This window comes from Erpetoichthys calabaricus, chromosome 2 (assembly GCF_900747795.2).
Source record: "Erpetoichthys calabaricus chromosome 2, fErpCal1.3, whole genome shotgun sequence".
Lineage (NCBI taxonomy): Eukaryota > Metazoa > Chordata > Cladistia > Polypteriformes > Polypteridae > Erpetoichthys > Erpetoichthys calabaricus.
In genome coordinates, this window is record NC_041395.2 from 89,051,623 (window position 1) to 89,070,801 (window position 19,179).

At 38.5% G+C, this 19,179-nt stretch overlaps 1 protein-coding gene across 1 annotated transcript in view; it reads left to right on the forward strand.

The window, feature by feature from the left end:
- The first annotated feature begins 1,091 nt into the window (after positions 1-1,091).
- LOC114646087 (uncharacterized) overlaps positions 1,092-19,179 on the forward strand; it is a 95,215-nt gene continuing 77,127 nt past the window's right edge. The window contains exon 1 of the mRNA XM_051922493.1: positions 1,092-1,445. Coding sequence (XP_051778453.1) covers positions 1,379-1,445 — 67 coding nt within the window. The 5' untranslated portion in view covers positions 1,092-1,378. The remainder of the gene's footprint in view (positions 1,446-19,179) is intronic.

Genomic DNA, 19,179 nt, shown 5'->3' on the forward strand with positions numbered 1-19,179 from the left:
TTCTATACCTCTTCAAATTTGGGGGTTAACCTGAAGGTAATTATGATAAACGCGTATACAGTATGCCAAATCTTCTAAATATTCCAGTTCGATATGCGTGGAAATTATCACTACAGCATCAGGCGCCAGGCAGGACTTACGCGTGGTCAATTCAGACTCGCTTGGTAGGCTAACCTGCCCTGGTTTTGAGGGGTTTCCAGGAAACCGAAGTATTCGAAGGAAAGGCCACGGACAAGCAGAGGAAACATCACATGTACATCAAGGACGCATCTAGTGCGGAATATAAACACAGGGCGCTGCATCTGGGATGAATTCGCGTTTAGTCGTGCGCCACCTTGAGGGTAATTATAAATGTGCACTCACTATTTCAGGTGAAAAGACTGCGCATTAGCAGTTAACTCGCACAAATAATGAACGTTTCTTTAGATGGGTTAGCTTAAGCTGTTTGCTAGTTGCTCCCTCTAAGATAACGCACCGCCCTGGTTCTAAACCAGCCGTCTTATTGTGATAAGGCTTCTTACAGCTTACAAAGTCACTGCGATGTCAACTTGTAATTTAATTATTAGGTGAAACAGGTTCATCTAGTCTAGCTAAACATGGAGCATGTTTTTAATCTCTAGATACAAGTATTATTTCCCTAAATTATGTACCTTTGAACTTTTCAGAAACACTGGAAGGTGATGTTATTCTTACTGCTTAGTCTCCACCGAGATCATTCTTGCATTTTTTGCAGATATACTGTATCTTTGATGAGAACGGGGTAGCACAGCAGTGGTTATCTCACACTACACCGAGCCGAAACTCGTATCATAATCACTGTCTGCGTGAAGTTTAATTGTTCTCCTTTTGGATTCCTAAGGTGTTTTTCAGTTTTCCTTTCATATAATTTTTCTGTTAAGTTAAACGAAGTAGTCTGGATGGAGGTGTGTACTTTGCTGTGTCCTACGATACGTTCGAACCCCGTCTGCTTGGGTTTAGAAAATGAATGGATTGAAAATCAAAGCCATTTGAAAGTAAAATGCATAAATAAAAAATACAAACTTGTCAACGCATGCAACGTAACAGCATAGTATAATCAAATGAAACCTGTATCCATATCATATTTGACACTTTATTGTGCTCTCGACCACACAGGCTCCTCCCATGTTGGGCGTCCCACCTGTCAGGTGCTGCATGCCGAGTCTCCTATCCCGATTTTACAATCGCGTTGTAACATAACCTCTGTCATTTCACCCAAGATTATAAACGTTAACTCACGGGTACAATATTGTGATATAAGGACCTAACGTTCAGGCTAAAGCTGCTAAGATTTTTTCCTTCTTTTTTTGTATCCCGTTATTTATTTTTGGTGTACTTAATTTGATTGTTTGATCCTAAAATGAGACGTCCGTATATTAATAAAATCGCTGGGATTAAAAGATTCTACGCCATGGCTGCTGTCCTAGGTAAGGACTTTTTATATGTATAATTAACGATGCAACCTTTAAACTCAAATTAAATTTGCATTTAATCCAGCCTATGTAATAAACTTTATTATCTACAAGACAATAACAGTTAACTACAAAGGGCCGGCAGTTTTCTTTCTTTCTTTCTTTCTTTCTTTCTTTCTTTCTTTCTTTCTTTCTTTCTTTCTTTCTTTAACGCTAAACTAATAAACGGTTCACTAATTCCTCACAACGCCTTCCACACTATGTGATTTCAATTGTGACGTGTCTGTTTTACCTGGAAAAGAAGGGTCGTGTTTTTACTGTAAGCAGATCTGAAGTCTTTAAGATGTTGTTTTACTGTTATAGACACTGATCTTATTCTTTAAATCAGATTCTTCTAAATCTTCGAGTTTGTCTTTAAGACAGTGTTCCTCTTTTTATTGTTTTAATAACTCCCAAAAAGGTGGATCAAGAATTGTTTTATAGATGATAATAATATACAGGCTTCATGATTCAGTTTCCATCAGCTGACATAGCACCAGAGAAGTAGCTGGCAGAGAAGGCACAATCAAAGGGCAATCAGAGACATTCTCAAAGATATACAAAAGGAAATTAAAGATGAATACATTTCAAATGAATGGGAGCTCAGTGGCCAGTGATACCACTGGGTACCTGGGTTCATGTATCCTTGTGGAGTTTGCACATTTTGCCTTAATGCTGAAGTTTTTTTCTTCCACATCTGATGTATGGTAGATTGTTTGCTGATTCTAAGCTAACCCTGTGTGAGTGAATGTAGGTGTGTGTGTGTAAAGGTGTTCCGTGATGAAATGGCATCCATCCATAGGTGGTTATTATTCTGTGCTCAGTATTACTGGCATATGTGACGAAAAGTTGAAAAAGTAGTATCAGGAAAGGGTTGAATGACATTTGAAACAATCTGCATTATGTAATATTGTATGATATGATACTTGTTACTGCGTAATGATACTGCAGCTATATCATATGGCTTTTCAGGTTAATCACTTTTACATACACATTGCTTTGAGTCTACACAATCTTTATGACCATTTGTTGAATGTTGTAAACTACTCTCCACATCTTGGCTTTTATGACTTTAGTTAGTTGCTTACCTATTGATAAATCAAAAATACACATGTATGTATAGATGCTTTAAATTTACAAATGTTTTATGATATACTTGTAAAGTACATGGCAATTCACAGTTTCCGAATTCTACAAAGATAAAGACAGGCAAGTTAGGTGGACTGATGATACTAAATTAGCCCCAGTGTGTGGTTGGTGATTGTGTGTGCGATGGACTAGCGCCCTGTCAGGATTTATTCCTGTCTTGTGTACTATGCTAGCTGGGTCTGTATTTTGTAGGACTGAGAGAGTGTTTCAGTAGCTCTGCCATGTTTTTCATCTTATATGGCAGAATGCAATACCAAAATGAGAACTTTAAAATGTTTTAGTTAAATTCTCTACAGAGTACAGTACTGTGAAATTCTTATTTGCATGTCCGATCAACACATCAACTGATGCTGCTACTGCTATTTAAAAACAGTTGTATAATTACAAGCTTATTTTCATATTAAAATCTTTTTACTTAATTGTAAAAGATTACCATTCTGTTTTACTAGAGTAAACAGCTTCAAAAAGCACAATGCTGAATTATTTAATAGCTGGTGAACTTTTAAAGACCACTTTGAAGATTTTCTTCATCAGATAAGTCTGTCTGTTCAAGCACTTAATTGAAGGACTGTGACTTTGTTTATGACTTTCTCTTTTACAATCGTAATCTTTTCCATTGTCTACTGGTCATACTTCATCAGTTAATTAATGGACAGATATTGTTGGTTTCCTTTATGTTTAATTAGTTTCTACCTTGTTCTCTGCATGTTTTGACAAATCTTTGTTTATATGTGTACCAGTTCTGTATTTAGTAATTAGTATACTTGCATTTTAACTGAGAAATTGTTCAAAGTACTCTGCACCTGCACTCAGTGAAGAGTGAAATACAAAAATAAGTTGTATTTGTATTGTAATATACTGTACAATGGTTTCAGACCTAATACTTGAAAGGTAATTCTTGTAGCTTGTCTTTACCTTCTTGATAAATTGGAAAGTGGGCCAAAGAAAGACCTTGCCATTCCTGCTGGCTATTGTGTCCAGAGCTGTCCCCAGGGTGTGGCCATCTTTCTACTTGCTTGCCTTGGCTTTCCACTCTCTGCTTTCAATGTCTCACAGCACAGAGGTGTGTATTTATTAATTGCTTTACAAGCAAACAATACTAGACATGTTGTACACCGATACTACTATATGTACTGTGTACACAGTGAACCATAAAACAAATAGATAATCAAGGAAAGCACTTGATGTTCATTTTAATTATTCTGAACTAGATCTCTTTTGGTATCTGAGTTTTTCTCTGGACACTCTGGGTTGTCTACCGCATCCCAGAGATGGAATGTTAGATTATTTGGAGACATTAAACTGGCCTTGTCTTACTGGGTGTGTGCAAGGGTGTGTTCCCTGTAATGGTTTATATTCCTGAGTGACTTCCTGTGTAACAGTTAGTGCTGCTCAAATATCTTCCAATACCCCTATGACCCTGAACTGGATGGTTTGATATGGGTCTGTATTTCTTTGCTCCATCCTACTTGGAGGCAAAAACGTAACACATGAAAAGATCTTAATGGTTAAGTCATTGACATTCCAACTCAAGCAAAACTTCACTTATTCATAAACATGTAGTCCACATTGTTTTCTGGTGTTGTAGTGTGCTCTTACTTTAATGTTAGGTTTATTCATGACTCAAAAATTGGTCCTTTATGCATGAGTGTGCAATAGGATGCCCTTAGTGGACTGGCACCTGTTGATGATTGTTTTGGCCTTGCACTGGTCCAGACCCTGAACTGCGCGACGAAGACTCAATAATGGATAGATGGATGGAAAGTTGTAAATGGTAATCTAACTTGCAAAAGTTATTAGAGATGGAGGTGGAGGTCATACAACATAGAAAGAAGATTACCTTCTCTAAGCCACTGTGGTAAGAGTTGAACCACTAGGGGGTGGTGTGGCTTATCTGTATATAGGATGATTTTAGAACAGGGGTGGGCAATGTCTTCCTGGAGAGCCGCAGTGGCTGCAGGTTTTCATTCCAACCCAATTGCTTAATTAGAAACCAATCTTTGCCAATCTTATTTACCTTATTTACCTTATTTAATTTTATGGTTTGTTAGTCTGCAATGTAAGGTTCTTCTATTGTAGATTTTTACCTCTCCAAGGATATCATTCAAATGATTTGAAGCTTAAAACAGATAATTTTCAGTCTGTCAAATTTTCTATTACATGTTTTATTCGATCAAACAGTGCATGATGAACACACACAGATGTTAATGAAAACAAACTGGATGGAGAACTGCTGGCTGCTTTGTCATTTACATTTTATTGTTAATAAGGAGCCATTAAAACAGTGATTGCAGCTGTTTAAGACTGAAATAAGCAATTAAGGGTGGGGAATCTTAACAAGCGAGACCACTAAAATGAAGCATCAAAATGTCATTTAAGCAATAAGTGTTTTATCAGCAATAATTGTTTTCTCATTAAGAAACTGGGTTGGAACAAAAACCTGCAGTCACTGTGGCTCTCCAGGACCGACATTACCCACCCCTGTTTTGGAACATCACTGCACTGATGGACTGCAACATACAGTAGATTGTTCACCCAGAACACTGTGTGCTAATGTGCAAGACAGTATCAGAGGTTCAGAGTGAAGAAGAACAGGAAGGCCAGAAGGTGACATACAAGTCTGGAGAACTCAGAACAGATCTAAGCTCAGTGGCACAGCATACGTAACATACAGTCGGTCAGTTCAGTGGCTACCCTTTGCTGAGAGATGTAAATACACTCATATCTGCAGTCTGTCCTTGACATCTCTAAAAAGAAAACCTTTTATCAGCCATAAGTGGAAAATAATCAACAGAAGACATGAGGTTACCAACAGCTGTCTAACATGCTAAGAAACTCAGTAGGATCTTTTATAATTTTACACATACTGTACCAAAAAATAAATAAATAAACAAAAATTAAGCCAGACTTTTTGCTGTATGAATTAGTGGGAGTAAACAATGTATATGACGACAGAATGATTACATTATGATTGATTGATTGAACAGTAGGAGTCTTGCAACATAAAGTTACATGTTTTTTGCAGTTCCTTTACAATAAAATATAGTTTTTGTCAATTCTGTTTCTGTGTCAAAGGAATAACTATACTCTTTTTAGACACATTATAGTACAAAACACCATCTTTGATGACTATAGAAAATGACTCACGGATCGGTTTAATTATAGTTGTGGTTTAGGAAGAATTAGGCATGGAACACGTCTATTAGGCATTATGTTAGCAATGCTGAGTTTTGATACCAATAAGCAGACAGCACATTGAACTCAGTTACTTTCTTTGTAGACTTGCTTGTACATTGCATCATTTAATGTAAGATTTCATCACAAAAGCCAAAGATTAAGCATTTGTCTTATACTGGTGCATCCAAAGATTAAATTAATTAACTTTCCAAGATAAGACAGTGTGAGGTAAAACTCAAAATTATTTAGGTTTCATTTCAATACTGTATTGTATTTTATTTCGTATGATTTGTAAAGTGTCCAGTTTTGGTTCTACTTATTAATATCTGCATAAAATAGACATCAGTGGGATAATGATAACACATTGGGAATTAGGCTGAAAACACAATGCAAGTAATGTTAATTTTTTAAACCAAAATACAGAGATAAACTTGAGCAAAGCAGCATAATAAGTGAAGTAGCGACTGAGGAAAATGTTGGCTTGCTGCATAACATGCTGTGAACATTGCACTGTCAAGTACATTTCTGGTGACCACAGCCTGCAGGTCTTCATGCCATTGGATTTTCCAACTGCAAGCTTCAGGAATTTCACAGTAGTTAATTCAGACAGACTCGATAACATTGGAGGAGCATAATGAGAACACAACTATACAAACATGTGGATATAACTAATTATATAATATAACTGGAGTCTTGGGGATTTGATTTTCATGATTTGACAAGCCTTAGGGTTACTGACACATATGCAAGTGGATGAGGTGCAAGCAACAATGTCACACATGACAGGTAAGCTGTGGCACAAACCAAGTTTTTTTTTTTTGCATACTTCAAATGCAACCAAAATGTATGTATGCAAAAGAATAAAAACTATATAAAAATGGGCATGGTACTGTACATGCAGTTCCTGCCCTCCTATTGCCAATATACAGGGTCACATCTATGTAAACTAATTAAGAAAATACTTCATGACATATATTTATGAATAATTAAGCAAAATATAACTTCAAAAGTAGTCCCTTCAGTTTACCTCTAGTTCATTAATATTTAGTGCATTTACTTGTACTTCAATATCCTGATTATTCACAACCTGATTTCTAAACTGCCATTCAAAGCCATTGTCCATTTAGAGAAACTGGGTTATTGGCCCCTGAGAAACCTGAGAAAGAGGTAGATTTCTGCTCAAATAACCCGATTATGTGGCCTTACAGTATATCTCTTTTACCAGGTTACTGTTATGGATTTTGTAGTCTGTGCATGTCCATTGGACTCTATCAGCCTGCACATGTATTTGCTTTGCACAAGCTTTCAACAGCCACAGGTAGAAGCGCTGACAAAATAAATTTCTACGGGTAAATGTTCCTTTTTCTGGGTGAGACAATCTGTCTCAATATTTCAGAAATTGCTAAATTTATGTTGATGAGCTGAAAATACAGTGCTAAACTCTGCAACACAATCTTGAGAACAGTAGGGTAACACATTAAAAGTAATGTGTTTTATATAGTCCGATTACTTTTTAAAGTAGTGAGTAACCTAGCACAATACTTATGTTACTGTGCTATTATTATTTCAGCTGCACTGGGTGTAAAGCAAGAACTAGACATCCTTTACACTACAGTTCTTTCACAGGGCTCAGTTCCACAGCCAAGCAGAAAAGAGTTTGCTGCGTGCAATCCGGTAACAGAATCCTACAGCATAAATAAGGCATCAATTTGAAATGATCACAGGCCTCATCCTTATTTTTGAACTCAATGATGACGTTTAACTCTTTTTGCACAGTTTAATGACATCGGAGCATTTTGCCAATGGAGAACTCCAAAAGATTACTTATACACATAAATGTGGATTATTAAGAAACCAGATTTCTACCTTAACTGGGATATTCACCTTAACCCAATTATGTGTGTGCATGTAAACACACTGGTTCATTTCAAGCCAACATCAGTTGAAAAATTAAAGTATAATGAAGTTTTGTGTAATCTGTATTGTCAAGTGTTATGTTACCTCCTCAGTTTGCCTCTTACTGATTTGAATTTCTGCTCTTTTGCAATATGCCTAGGACCTGAAGATTCCATGTTATTATCTATATTACTAAACCACAGTTTAATTTATGCACGGACGCACCGAAACGCATGCGCACTGCACTCAAATGCAGCGGCTTCCCATAGTCAGTGGGTGGCGCCCACTTCAGACACACCAGAAGCAAATACGTCATGGCTCCACAATGAAAGAGCTCAACTAACGGAAATACAAAATGAGCCCGTCTGGATAGACACAATGAACGAACGCAACAACAATGAACGAAGGCGCCCACACAAAGAATCCGCTGTAGTACAAATGCGCCGCGGCGCCCCAGAGTCAAACGCAGCGGCTTCCCAGAGTCAGTAGGTGGCGCCCACTTCATGACCTGTGAACTAAACATGAGGTAAAGTGTGCATGCCAGGTTCTACAGCCGTTCGGACGCGACCGCCCACACCTAAACTTGCTGTGCTCCACTCTGCCAGCAGTCGGTGTCAGCAAAGGTACAGATATGCTTATTTAATTAAATGACATTTCTCCAGACGCACCCACCCTCCATGATATGTCATCCATCCAAATATCGGACTGAACAGAAACTGATTGCCATTCTTGGATTTACGATTCTCTAGAGAATCGCGGGCTTACTTGTTAAAATACATCTTGAAACTCTCTTTAAAGTTCCTTACTTTGGAAAACCCATACATTTAATTTGCAAATCAACATAGCAGTAAATATGATGAATCACTTTTTAAATAAATGTTGTTTGCCTAGGCTTTCTGTAGTCAAACTGATTATAGCAGCAAACAGGAGAGTTTAGGTAGAAAGCATGATAATATAAATAATTTACAAAAAAATGGGGACAGATGATACAATCGATGATGAAATTAATATTTTATAGGTCCAGTTGGATTAAATTAAAAAAATATACCATTCAGCAGGACTAATTCATACACAGAGCAGGCCATGGTACAAAACTAATGACTGAAAACATATTTCAAGGGGATGCTTTAGCCAGGCAGGTGTCACCATTAAGATGAATTAGGCATTTGCCTAGGGCGCAGATCATAAGGAGGGGGGAACCAGCTGCACAAGTTAGCTACCGAACAGTCAGTTGGTACACTAATAAGCTTGGCCTAGGGTGCAAAATAACTTAGCACTGGCACTGGCATCAGCCAATTTGTTTTCTGTGAAAAATGGGCATGAGCTTACTGTATTTGGCTACCATTGCCTGCTCTTGTGACCGAGCTAACATACTGTAACCAACAGGCAGCATCTAACTGGTCTATATGATTTTGGTAGTGGATTTGACAAAAAAACGTCTTCCAGTACAGCAAAGAAAATGTTGAATTATTATCCAATAGAGGCTTTGTGGAAAATAATTGATGGTGATGAGGTAAAGAACTGGAAATGACAGACTGAAAGTCAGAGAGAAAACAAAAGGAGCCTGGAACACATTGGCTAAATCTTGAGTAGTGCAAGGTAAAGATATAGTAAGCATTTAAGGTGAAACTGGTTTAGTAGAAAAATAAACATTTGCAAAGCAACACATTTAATCTTATTGTTGTTTAAAGGGGAAGCCCTCTGGCCCAAATTTATTTTATACACAGATTTAATGTTCTTTATAAGGCCTACAGATGACTTAACCAGTTCCCTTGTCTAATACTACTTGCTGTATATAGAAACAAAGTCTGTGAAAAGTGTACTGTAAGCTTTCAAATAGGACTAAAGATCAGAATGAAATAAAAAAAGAGGCAGGAGGGAGATTAAAACATGAATAGTAATCCTGCAATATACACAGTTCAGGAACCTTAAAGGCGTCACCTCTGGAAAGCTAAATTGGTAGGATAAGCAGAAAAATAAAGAGAAGGCAGTCATTTAAACACAGAGAAGCAAAGAACAAATACAGTAACGTAGGGCATGGGGTATTGTGTTTGCTTTAGACTGAACGGTTTTTTTTTTTTTTTCTTGTTTGATTTTCTTATATTAATAAATGCATGTAATCCTTCTACAGCTAAAGTAATGAATTTGAGAACAAATAACCATATGTAATTTATCAAGTAATATAAACCAAAGTGTACAGACAGAAAATAACTTATTCCTCCATTTGAAATCTATCTATCTATCTATCTATCTATCTATCTATCTATCTATCTATCTATCTATCTATCTATCTATCTATCTATCTATCTATCTATCTATCTATCTATCTATCTATCTATCTAATACATAAATCATGGTTGCTGATGGTTGCTCAAACATAATTAACCCAGCTCATTGGAGAAAGATCTTTGTGAATTCTAATTTTAAACATGGAAATCTCCTAACAGAGTTCACTTATCAAGTAGGCACCTCTAGTACTGGTCGTAGGACCTGCTAAATTCTTGTGGTTTTTCTAAGAGTATAAGAAAAATGAAATGTATGTTTAAAATACAGGGGCTTCCATCTCAGTTTGGCATACTGCGATGTACTGATAACTAGAAATGTGCCTAGGACCATTAAGAAGTATAAGATATCTGTTTGCAAGTGGTGTAGGTGCATTTTTATATTTATCATGAAACCATGACAAACGGACATTTTATTGGCAATGATTAACTCATAGAAGAATTATATTTAGATATTATTTTACTATCTTCATATAAAAATACATAGCTCATAGGCTGCCACATGTGAATATTATCTAAATACATCTTTAAAGCAAACAGAATCATGAATATTGTTTGCATATGAAAATAACTCAGGAATAACCGGTACAGGATCAAATATTATGCAGTTCATTACTATGGAAAGCAAGTGACTGCCTCCCTTTAATCAAATAGTTTTAATACAGTGTTGCCTATTGCAAAAATCCATTGCAATTTTAAACATTTCTAGCAATAGAATGCATAGGCACACCCGAATTGTAATAAGTATTGTGGGACAGGGACAGGCAATCATTTCTCAGTGCATCTATCCATCCATCCATTTTCCAACCCACTGAATCCAAACACAGGGTCACGGAGGTCTGCTGGAGCCAATCCCAGCCAACACAGGGCGCAAGGCAGGAACCAATCCCGGGCAGGGCGCCAACCCACCACAGATTTCTCAGTGCAATGCTCTTGATTTATTTACACAGTTTTCTGTTCATTCAGGATTAGCTGTTTCCACCTGTATCTCTTTGTCACTCTATCTGCATTCATGAATGTACCTTTGAAATGTCCCTCTAACAATTTTATTTGATCTTGGTCTCATATCAGTATTTTTAGCTCAAATGCATCCTGCACAATCTTTCAACTTCTTGTGAAGAAACTAAAAAGCTAGAGTTGAATTCTTAAGGAGAAAAAGAATATTAGATTTCCATCTGAAGTATGTTAGACTTTCAATGGTAAAACCCTTTTTTATCAGAATTTGTATTGCATGGGCCCCGTGATCCTGTAGTTAGGATATATCAGGTTAGATAATGGATGGATGGATTGCATGGGATTTTATTGCCTGATGTCCTAATCAGGAGTGCAGTCCCCAATGACATTGCATGAAAGCGAGTTGACTTCATAACCCTGCTTCAATAAAATAAAAAAGGTGTGCAGTCTCATAAAAATGTACAACCATTCCATGGACATTAAAGTAAAGATTCTGGAATTTTAAGAATGTTATTATTTTTTAATTGTTATTTTGTGATTTTTCCATGCCCCCATTTTCTTTACTGTTTCAAATAATTGGTGTTGGTATTTGTGTATGTTTGAATGGCCCATAGCCATGTCTTAATGTCACACCACACACACCCTATTGAAACTGGTAGCAAGCTATTCTTTGGATTTGTAAGAGAAATTATGGTGTGTTAGCTTTTGATTCAAATTACTTACAGGATGTTTTAATTTTTTGCCTTTTATTTTGACTTAAACGTTTGATTAGTAATTTTGGTTTGGTGAATCTGGTTTTTTTTAACTGTTTGGTTTTTGACATTAGTTAGTCTCAGACTCAGATTTTTGGCTCATTCCCCGGTCCATTTACCATTCCTACACTTTGGCCTGTCAAATTTTCAACCTTGGCAGTGCAATAGCAATAACACATCCACTCATGGTTTATAGATAGTGGATGTCTTACACTGATATTTTAATTCTATACAAGTATTTTTAGTTATTTTGGAAGACTGTATAATGAAGTGAGAAGCATACATTCACAATGTAACCTCATTATAATCACATCCTACACATTTAGGAAGAAATTGTTGTGTACCAAAATTAAATCTTCTAATACTTCAGACTTGTTTATTTTATTTGAAATATGAATTAAGATAAACAAGACACACCTAATACTTTAATTATGTATATTTTGCAATTGTTAAAGAGTGTGCAGTCAACACATTGCCTTGTCCAGTGAGTGAGAATCAGGAGGCAGAAGGCAAAGCTCACCTGGAGGAGGAAAAGGGAAAAGTGGTTTATTGAAAAGCTGTATATAAAGTATTTTGTGCAATAAATACCTTTACTTTGTACCTGGGATTGTTTAGTGTGGTGCGTTTGGGGTTTCAGAGCTCAGTGGCACCCCCTATCGTTTACTATACTATTTATATATATATATATATATATATATATATATATATATGGTTGAAATAGTTTACTGTCAAATAATGCAAAGAGTACGCGACACATGTTTTGCCCTAATTCTGGGCTCATCAGGCATACACACTCACTGCACCCCCCTCTTGGGGAATTGAACCTCGGACGTCAGCACCAGAGGCAAAGCCTCTAACGTTGCGCCACGGCGTGTGGTTCATTCATTTGACAGTATGCAGATCGGGGTAATTACATTCATTGCATTCGTAGTCTGTGTCACAATCTGATTGTATGGGTGGTTACCTACCAGGTAACGCTTGTGGTTGGTCAGCAAGTCGGCTAACATCCGCCATGGTGCCCTCATTTCAGTTGCGAGAAGCAGATCATAGAATGGTTGAAATAGTTTACTGTCAAATAATGCAAAGAGTACGCCTGATGAGCCCAGAATTAGGGCGGAACACGTGTCGCGTACTCTTTGCATTATTTGACAGTAAACTATTTCAACCATTCTATGATCTGCTTCTCGCAAGTGAAATGAGGGCACCGTGGCGGATGTTAGCCGACTTGCGGACCAACCACAAGCGTTACCTGGTAGGTAACCACCCATACAATCAGATTGTGACACAGACTACGAATGCAATGAATATATATATATATATATATATATATATATATATATAGTATATCAATTATATAAAAAAATCTTGGGTCGAGACGTGATTATCTCGGAGAGACAGTTTGATGTCCTGTGAGACTTCTTGCCGTCACGCCCTACTTACAAACAATTTCTCGGTGACACTTTAATGTCCCATGAGACAGGGAAGTGAGACAAAAGGACAGCTGCTGTACAGGCTTTTAAATGATCATCACGCAGCGAGACATGCAGATCACGCAGCTCGGTAGCAGTTAGCAGCATGCCAGCAGCTGATCCGTCTTTAGCGTGCGTTCAGCCCCCCCACCCCTTCACAAATCAAGCGGCAGAGACGCGAAGTGGCTACCGTGAAGCACGCCCCCGGGGGTGGGGGTTGTGGGGTGGGTGAACAAAGTGAACAGGGGGCACAGCCTCCTAGTATATATATATATCTATATACAGTATATAATTCACTAAGTCCATGGCAAGCAAGACGCACGCAAGACAGAGCCAAGACACACGTAAGACAGAGCCACGCCTGCCAACTCACAGAGCCCCTCCCACCAACAATTCACTAAGCAGCCGACCATGGCACGCAAGACAGAGACCATGGGATACGCACGACAGAGCCCCGCCCGCCAACTCACAGAGCCCCGCCCACCAACTCTAAGACCATGGGATACGCATGACAGAGCCCCGCCCACCAACTCTAACCCTCCTCCCAAGTCCACCCTCGCTCTCAAGGCACGCATCACCTCACCAAACACTGCCTCAGTCACTTTCGTCTCTGCTACAGTCCACATGCACCTCTGAGCCACGTTGACTTTTCATTGTTCTTTTCGGTTCCGGCTGCCTTTCTATATATAATCCACCAAGTCGCCCGACCATGGGATACGCATGCACGCAAGACAGAGCCCCGCCCGCCAACTCAAACACTCCTTCCACGTCATGGGGTACGCACGACAGAGCCCCGCCCACCAACTCTAGCACTTATTGTCGCCGGTTGCGTTAACAAGCAACCTTTGTGGTGTCACATGCATGTACTTACACTGACAACAAATATGACAGCTCTTCCTCACGAGCAAGATTTCACAAGATGGGAAAAACGGAACACCTGCAACATTACCTTCACATTGTTTTCCTTTTATTTCTGATCCCGTTCAACAACTATGTGGCGACATCAACTTCTCAACTGTGACTCCGGAACAACTCAGTACGCAAGCTATATTAAGCGTCACCAACGAAGACTCGCTACACCTTAATGAACAGGTACTGAAACTTATCCCTACCGACGAAATAACTTTCACCAGCATTGGCTCCATCGTCACAGATGATCCCGCACATCAACTTTCATTCCCTGAAGAATTTCTTAGCAGTCTTACTCCCACTGGCATGCCTCCACATAAACTCAAACTTAAAATTGGTTTAGTCGTCATGCTTCTCAGAAACCTCATGCCAGCAAGAAGTCTGTAAAGGCACTAGACTGACTGTTTTCAGCATTCACCGCAATGTACTGGAGTGTAAAACAATCGCAGCTGCTACCTCACAAACTGTCCATATTCCCCGGATTTCCCTGACCCCATCATATTCAAATTTGCCTTTTACTTTTACACACAGACAAATTCCTGTTAGATTGGCCTTTGCAATGACAATTAATAAGTCACAGGGACAAACTTTCAAACAGATATGCCTGTATCTGCCAAAACCAGTTTTCAGTCACGGTCAATTGTATGTTGCTCTCTCCAGAGTTCCATCTTTTCATTCACTCACAGTCGTATCCTCAAACCCACCCCATTTGGACAACTGTGTGTTTCAGGAAGTGTTCAAACCCATCAATAAATAATTATGCGGCGTATGCTATGCCACGGGTTGGCTAGAATATATATATATATATACAGTGGAACCTCTAGATACGAGTTTAATTCGTTCCAGCACTGAGCTTGTATAGCGAATTTCTCGTATCTAGAACAAACTTCCCCATTGAAAATAATGGAAATCCAGTTAATCCGTTCTGCACCCCAAATATATTAACATAAAAATCAATTTTCCTAACAAATAACACTGATAAATTATATATACTGTAGTCTACCTTTAATAAATAACACTGGTAAAAAATATAACTGATTATTAAAAGAATCAAAACAGGTGTCCAAAGTGCAGTAGAGCATTCAATAAATCTTTAAATAAATAATCCTTAAAACAGTTGTGAAGTGGAGGTTTAAAATACACAAGAATAACAATCCTTTAACACGACGTTAAAACGTCAAAAGGATGCTGTCTTTAAAAAACAGATGACAATCCCCGGTGCTTCTTCTCTGTTAGCGTCTCACCTGCGGGCTCTGCAACAGGCGAGACACTCTTAATGCAGCTGACCTTCTCTACACCGTCCTGCTTCAGCTGTTTGGCTCGCCTGTTCAGCTCACTGTTCAGCTACACGCGAGCCTGCACTCACTCACTCACTCTCTCTCTCTCTCTCTCTCTCTCTCTCTCTCTCTCTCTCTCTCTCTCTCTCTCTCTCTCTCTCTCTCTCTCTCTCTCTCTCTTACTTCTTCTCACCCTTAACCGGCTCGCGCTTCTCTATATATGCGGGGAGGACATGGCAGCTGCAGCCCATCAGCCACAGGAACAATCATGGATGTGGGCAGTTTCCCACCTGTGCACTTAAGTGAGAAACGCAGACACCGCAGATCGCGGCTCGCAACTGCTACCACGCCCCCTCGCTAAGCCGCGAGCTGTACCCACAGCCTGGCTCGTGGCTCGTTACGCGAGCCAATGCTCGTATTTAGATCTGAATTTTTCACTCATACTTTCCTCGTATTTTGAATTTCTCGTATACAGAGGTGATCGTATCTCGAGGTTCCACTGTATATATATATATATATATATATATTTATATATATATATATATATATGAATGGAAGAGAAGGTCTGTGATACGGTTTGCATATTTGCAGTTGGAGATCCACAAAGGGAGAAAAAACGAATCACGTATCATAAAATAGTTTTATTCCTGAGCTTTCAACCCCTATCAGGGGTCTTCATCAGAGGATAATGCTTAGACTTACAAGAATCAAAGGCAATATATAGCAACACATTCAGGGGGGGGGGGGTGGAGGTGACTAAGTCCGTATGATCAAAAGGGGGGGGGGGGTTATCGTTAAATTAAAGTGCATATGTCCTTCTTAAGTTGGCATATGCTGGGTTTATGTCCAAGTGTCTGTTGATGGCATTTTCATCTGATAGCCAAGACTCGGCCAACTCTCTGGCGCTTTTTGTACTGGCCTTAAATTTTACTTTCACGTTGTCCCAGTTGAATGTGTGTCCTGTCGATTTAGTATGTGCATATATCAAAGATAGTGCGTCCTTTCTTCTGACAGCGTTGCGATGTTCCTGTACACGTGTTGAAATTCTTTTTGACGTTTGTCCTATGTATACAGCTGAGCAAGAATTGCATGGAATACTATAAACTGCGTTTCGTGTTTCGGCTGTCGATTTCTTGTTTTTAGCGTTAAACAGGACCATGCGCAGATTGTTGGTGGGTTTATGTGCTATTTTGATGCCCCACTTGGTCAGGGTGCGTGCCGTGCCTTCTGACACATTATGGTGGTATGGGAGTGAATGCCAGGTGGGGTGAGGGTTCTGATGTACGTCGCTTGTATGCTGATTCCTTTGGCGCCTGCTGTGTAGACTCCGATTAATGAATGATTTTGAGTATCCGTTCGAGGTGAAAAGTTGAAACAGATAGCGTCTCTCATTAATTTTTGTTTCCTTGGTATTACAATGCGTGTGGACTCGTTTAAATAGGGTTTTCACGCAGCTCCGTTTATGAGATACCGGGTGATTGCTGGCGAAGTGTAGAATCTTGTCTGCGTGGCATTGTTTGCGGTAAACACTTGTGGTCAGGGTGGCGTCACTATTTCTTCACCCTGATGAAGACCCCTGATAGGGGTTGAAAGCTCAGGAATAAAACTATTTTATGATACGTGATTCGTTTTTTCTCCCTTTGTGGATCTCCAACTGCAAATATATATATATATATATATATATATATATATAGATATATATATATATATATATATATATATATATATATATATATATATATATATATAGTGAAAGAATGAGTCTCAACACACTGAAAAAGGTTTGGGGCAGCCACCCGTATATTGTTCCTGGCTGCAAAAGATTTAAATTGAACACAACGATGTTGCTAGTTTCAGTTCCCAGAATGAACTGAATTAATTTGGCAAAATGGAGATTTTATATTTTTTTAAGTAGTTTTCTTGAATAAAGGCATTCTGGAGTGTGCACACAGTGTTGGGGAATAGCCTCATATAATGTCCATTGGATGTTTGCAACAAACAGAAAAACCGTGATCAGATTCAGAAGCATTTGACAATATGAAACTGATAAAGACGAGTTTATATAGATAAAATGAAGAGATGGACTGAGTGGCAGGAGATGACAGCGCACAGGGAAGCGATGTCATCAAAATGTGGAGAATGAAGAAGGATTCTAGGAGATGATAGTGATGTCATCAAGCGAAGCCAGAAGTGACGATGTTAAAGGAATTCTGGGATGCATGGAGGCCATTTTTGAGGACTGGAAGAATGTTTTATTTTTTCCTCTTGTGGTCTGTAGAAATATAGAGAGAAGAGCTAGTGCTCATTATCAACCCCTTGACTCGCGGAGTTCCACTCATCTTAGGGCTTGTTGGCTGTCTCCTAAAGCATGCGTGTGTGACAGTATATTTATATATATAATATACAATATATGTACTAATTGTCATACTAATTGGCATACTTACATGCACACCATTGCTCATTCATACCAAATCGATTAAGACATGCTAATAAACTTGACACGTATATCATACTTCACGACTAAGTGTGATTCATTAGATAAGATGATCAGCACAAGATAACAGCAACATTTGTTATAAATGTAATATGATTATGAAAAAATTGGTGTTTGGCAAAGGCAGTATCTGTGGGTTTCTCCTGGGAAGGGGTAAGTAAAAGATTACACTTCCTTGGGATTTGAGCGGAAAACTGGAACACATGTAGCATAGTAGTTAAGGCCTTGGACTTCCAACCCTGAGGTTGTAGTCCTAATCCCGCTACTGACATTTTGAGACGATGAGCAAGTCACTTTACCTGCCTGTGCTCCAGCTGAAAAATCCAAAGAATTGTAACCAATCGTATCTCAAATGTTATAATTCATCTCAGATAAAGGCAATCAGCCTAATAATAAGTAATAATACCTGAGGAAAAACACACTCAGACCAGGCAGTGCTAGGCTTGGGATTCAAACTAAGGACTATAGTGTGTTCTGAGGCAGCAGCAACCAAGACAATAATTATTTGATTTCACCTTTAAATTTTTCCATTATTTATAAAACAAAAATATTTTTGAACTTCAAAATCATAAATGTGCTTTTTACTGCAATAGATAGTGTCTCTTTGACAACATTAGTTGAACTTGGGTACAAATTAATCTTTTTCTACTAGTTATTCCTTTTTACACTTTTACAATGCAGTAAAAACTCTAAACCAACCAAAATGCAAAAAGTCTGTGATAATCAAAGTCTGCAGCACATATGATCATCATAAAACCAGGTCCTTTTATTTTACAGCCTGATGAAGAAGAAGTCATAGTGGGGTTTTGTAAACAAAAGAGGCTAAAGGCAGGCCAGTGAGGGGTTGTACAATAAGCATGATGCAGTCTAATACTTAGAGAAATTCAAGAATAACTCATTACTCCCCCCATTGGTCCTTATCTTAAAGACACTGTGCTGTTAATAGAAACATTTGTAAGGCATGTTACCTATTTAGACTAGTGTTTTAATTATGATATTGGATTAAAATCTTACATCTCACTATGCATACTTGAATTCTGTCCAAAATGCAATTCTTCACATGTACAAAGGTGAAAGAAAACACTAGGCCATTCTGCCATTCATTGCTCAAAAAATGTTTAAAATTGCTAGACGGTATTCCCCTTGATAGCTAGATACCAGAGAAGGGAGTTCTCATGCTGTTTATAAAGTGGATTAATGGCTTTGATGGTCAAACAACCCTTTTGGACCCTGGCACTGCATACTGGACATGCTAAACTGTGCCCGCGGGATTTATTAAGATTTAGTACCTAATCACACTCCAGTGTGTAAGTGATTCTCAGGGTGTTAGTCACTAGTCACTTTTTGCTTC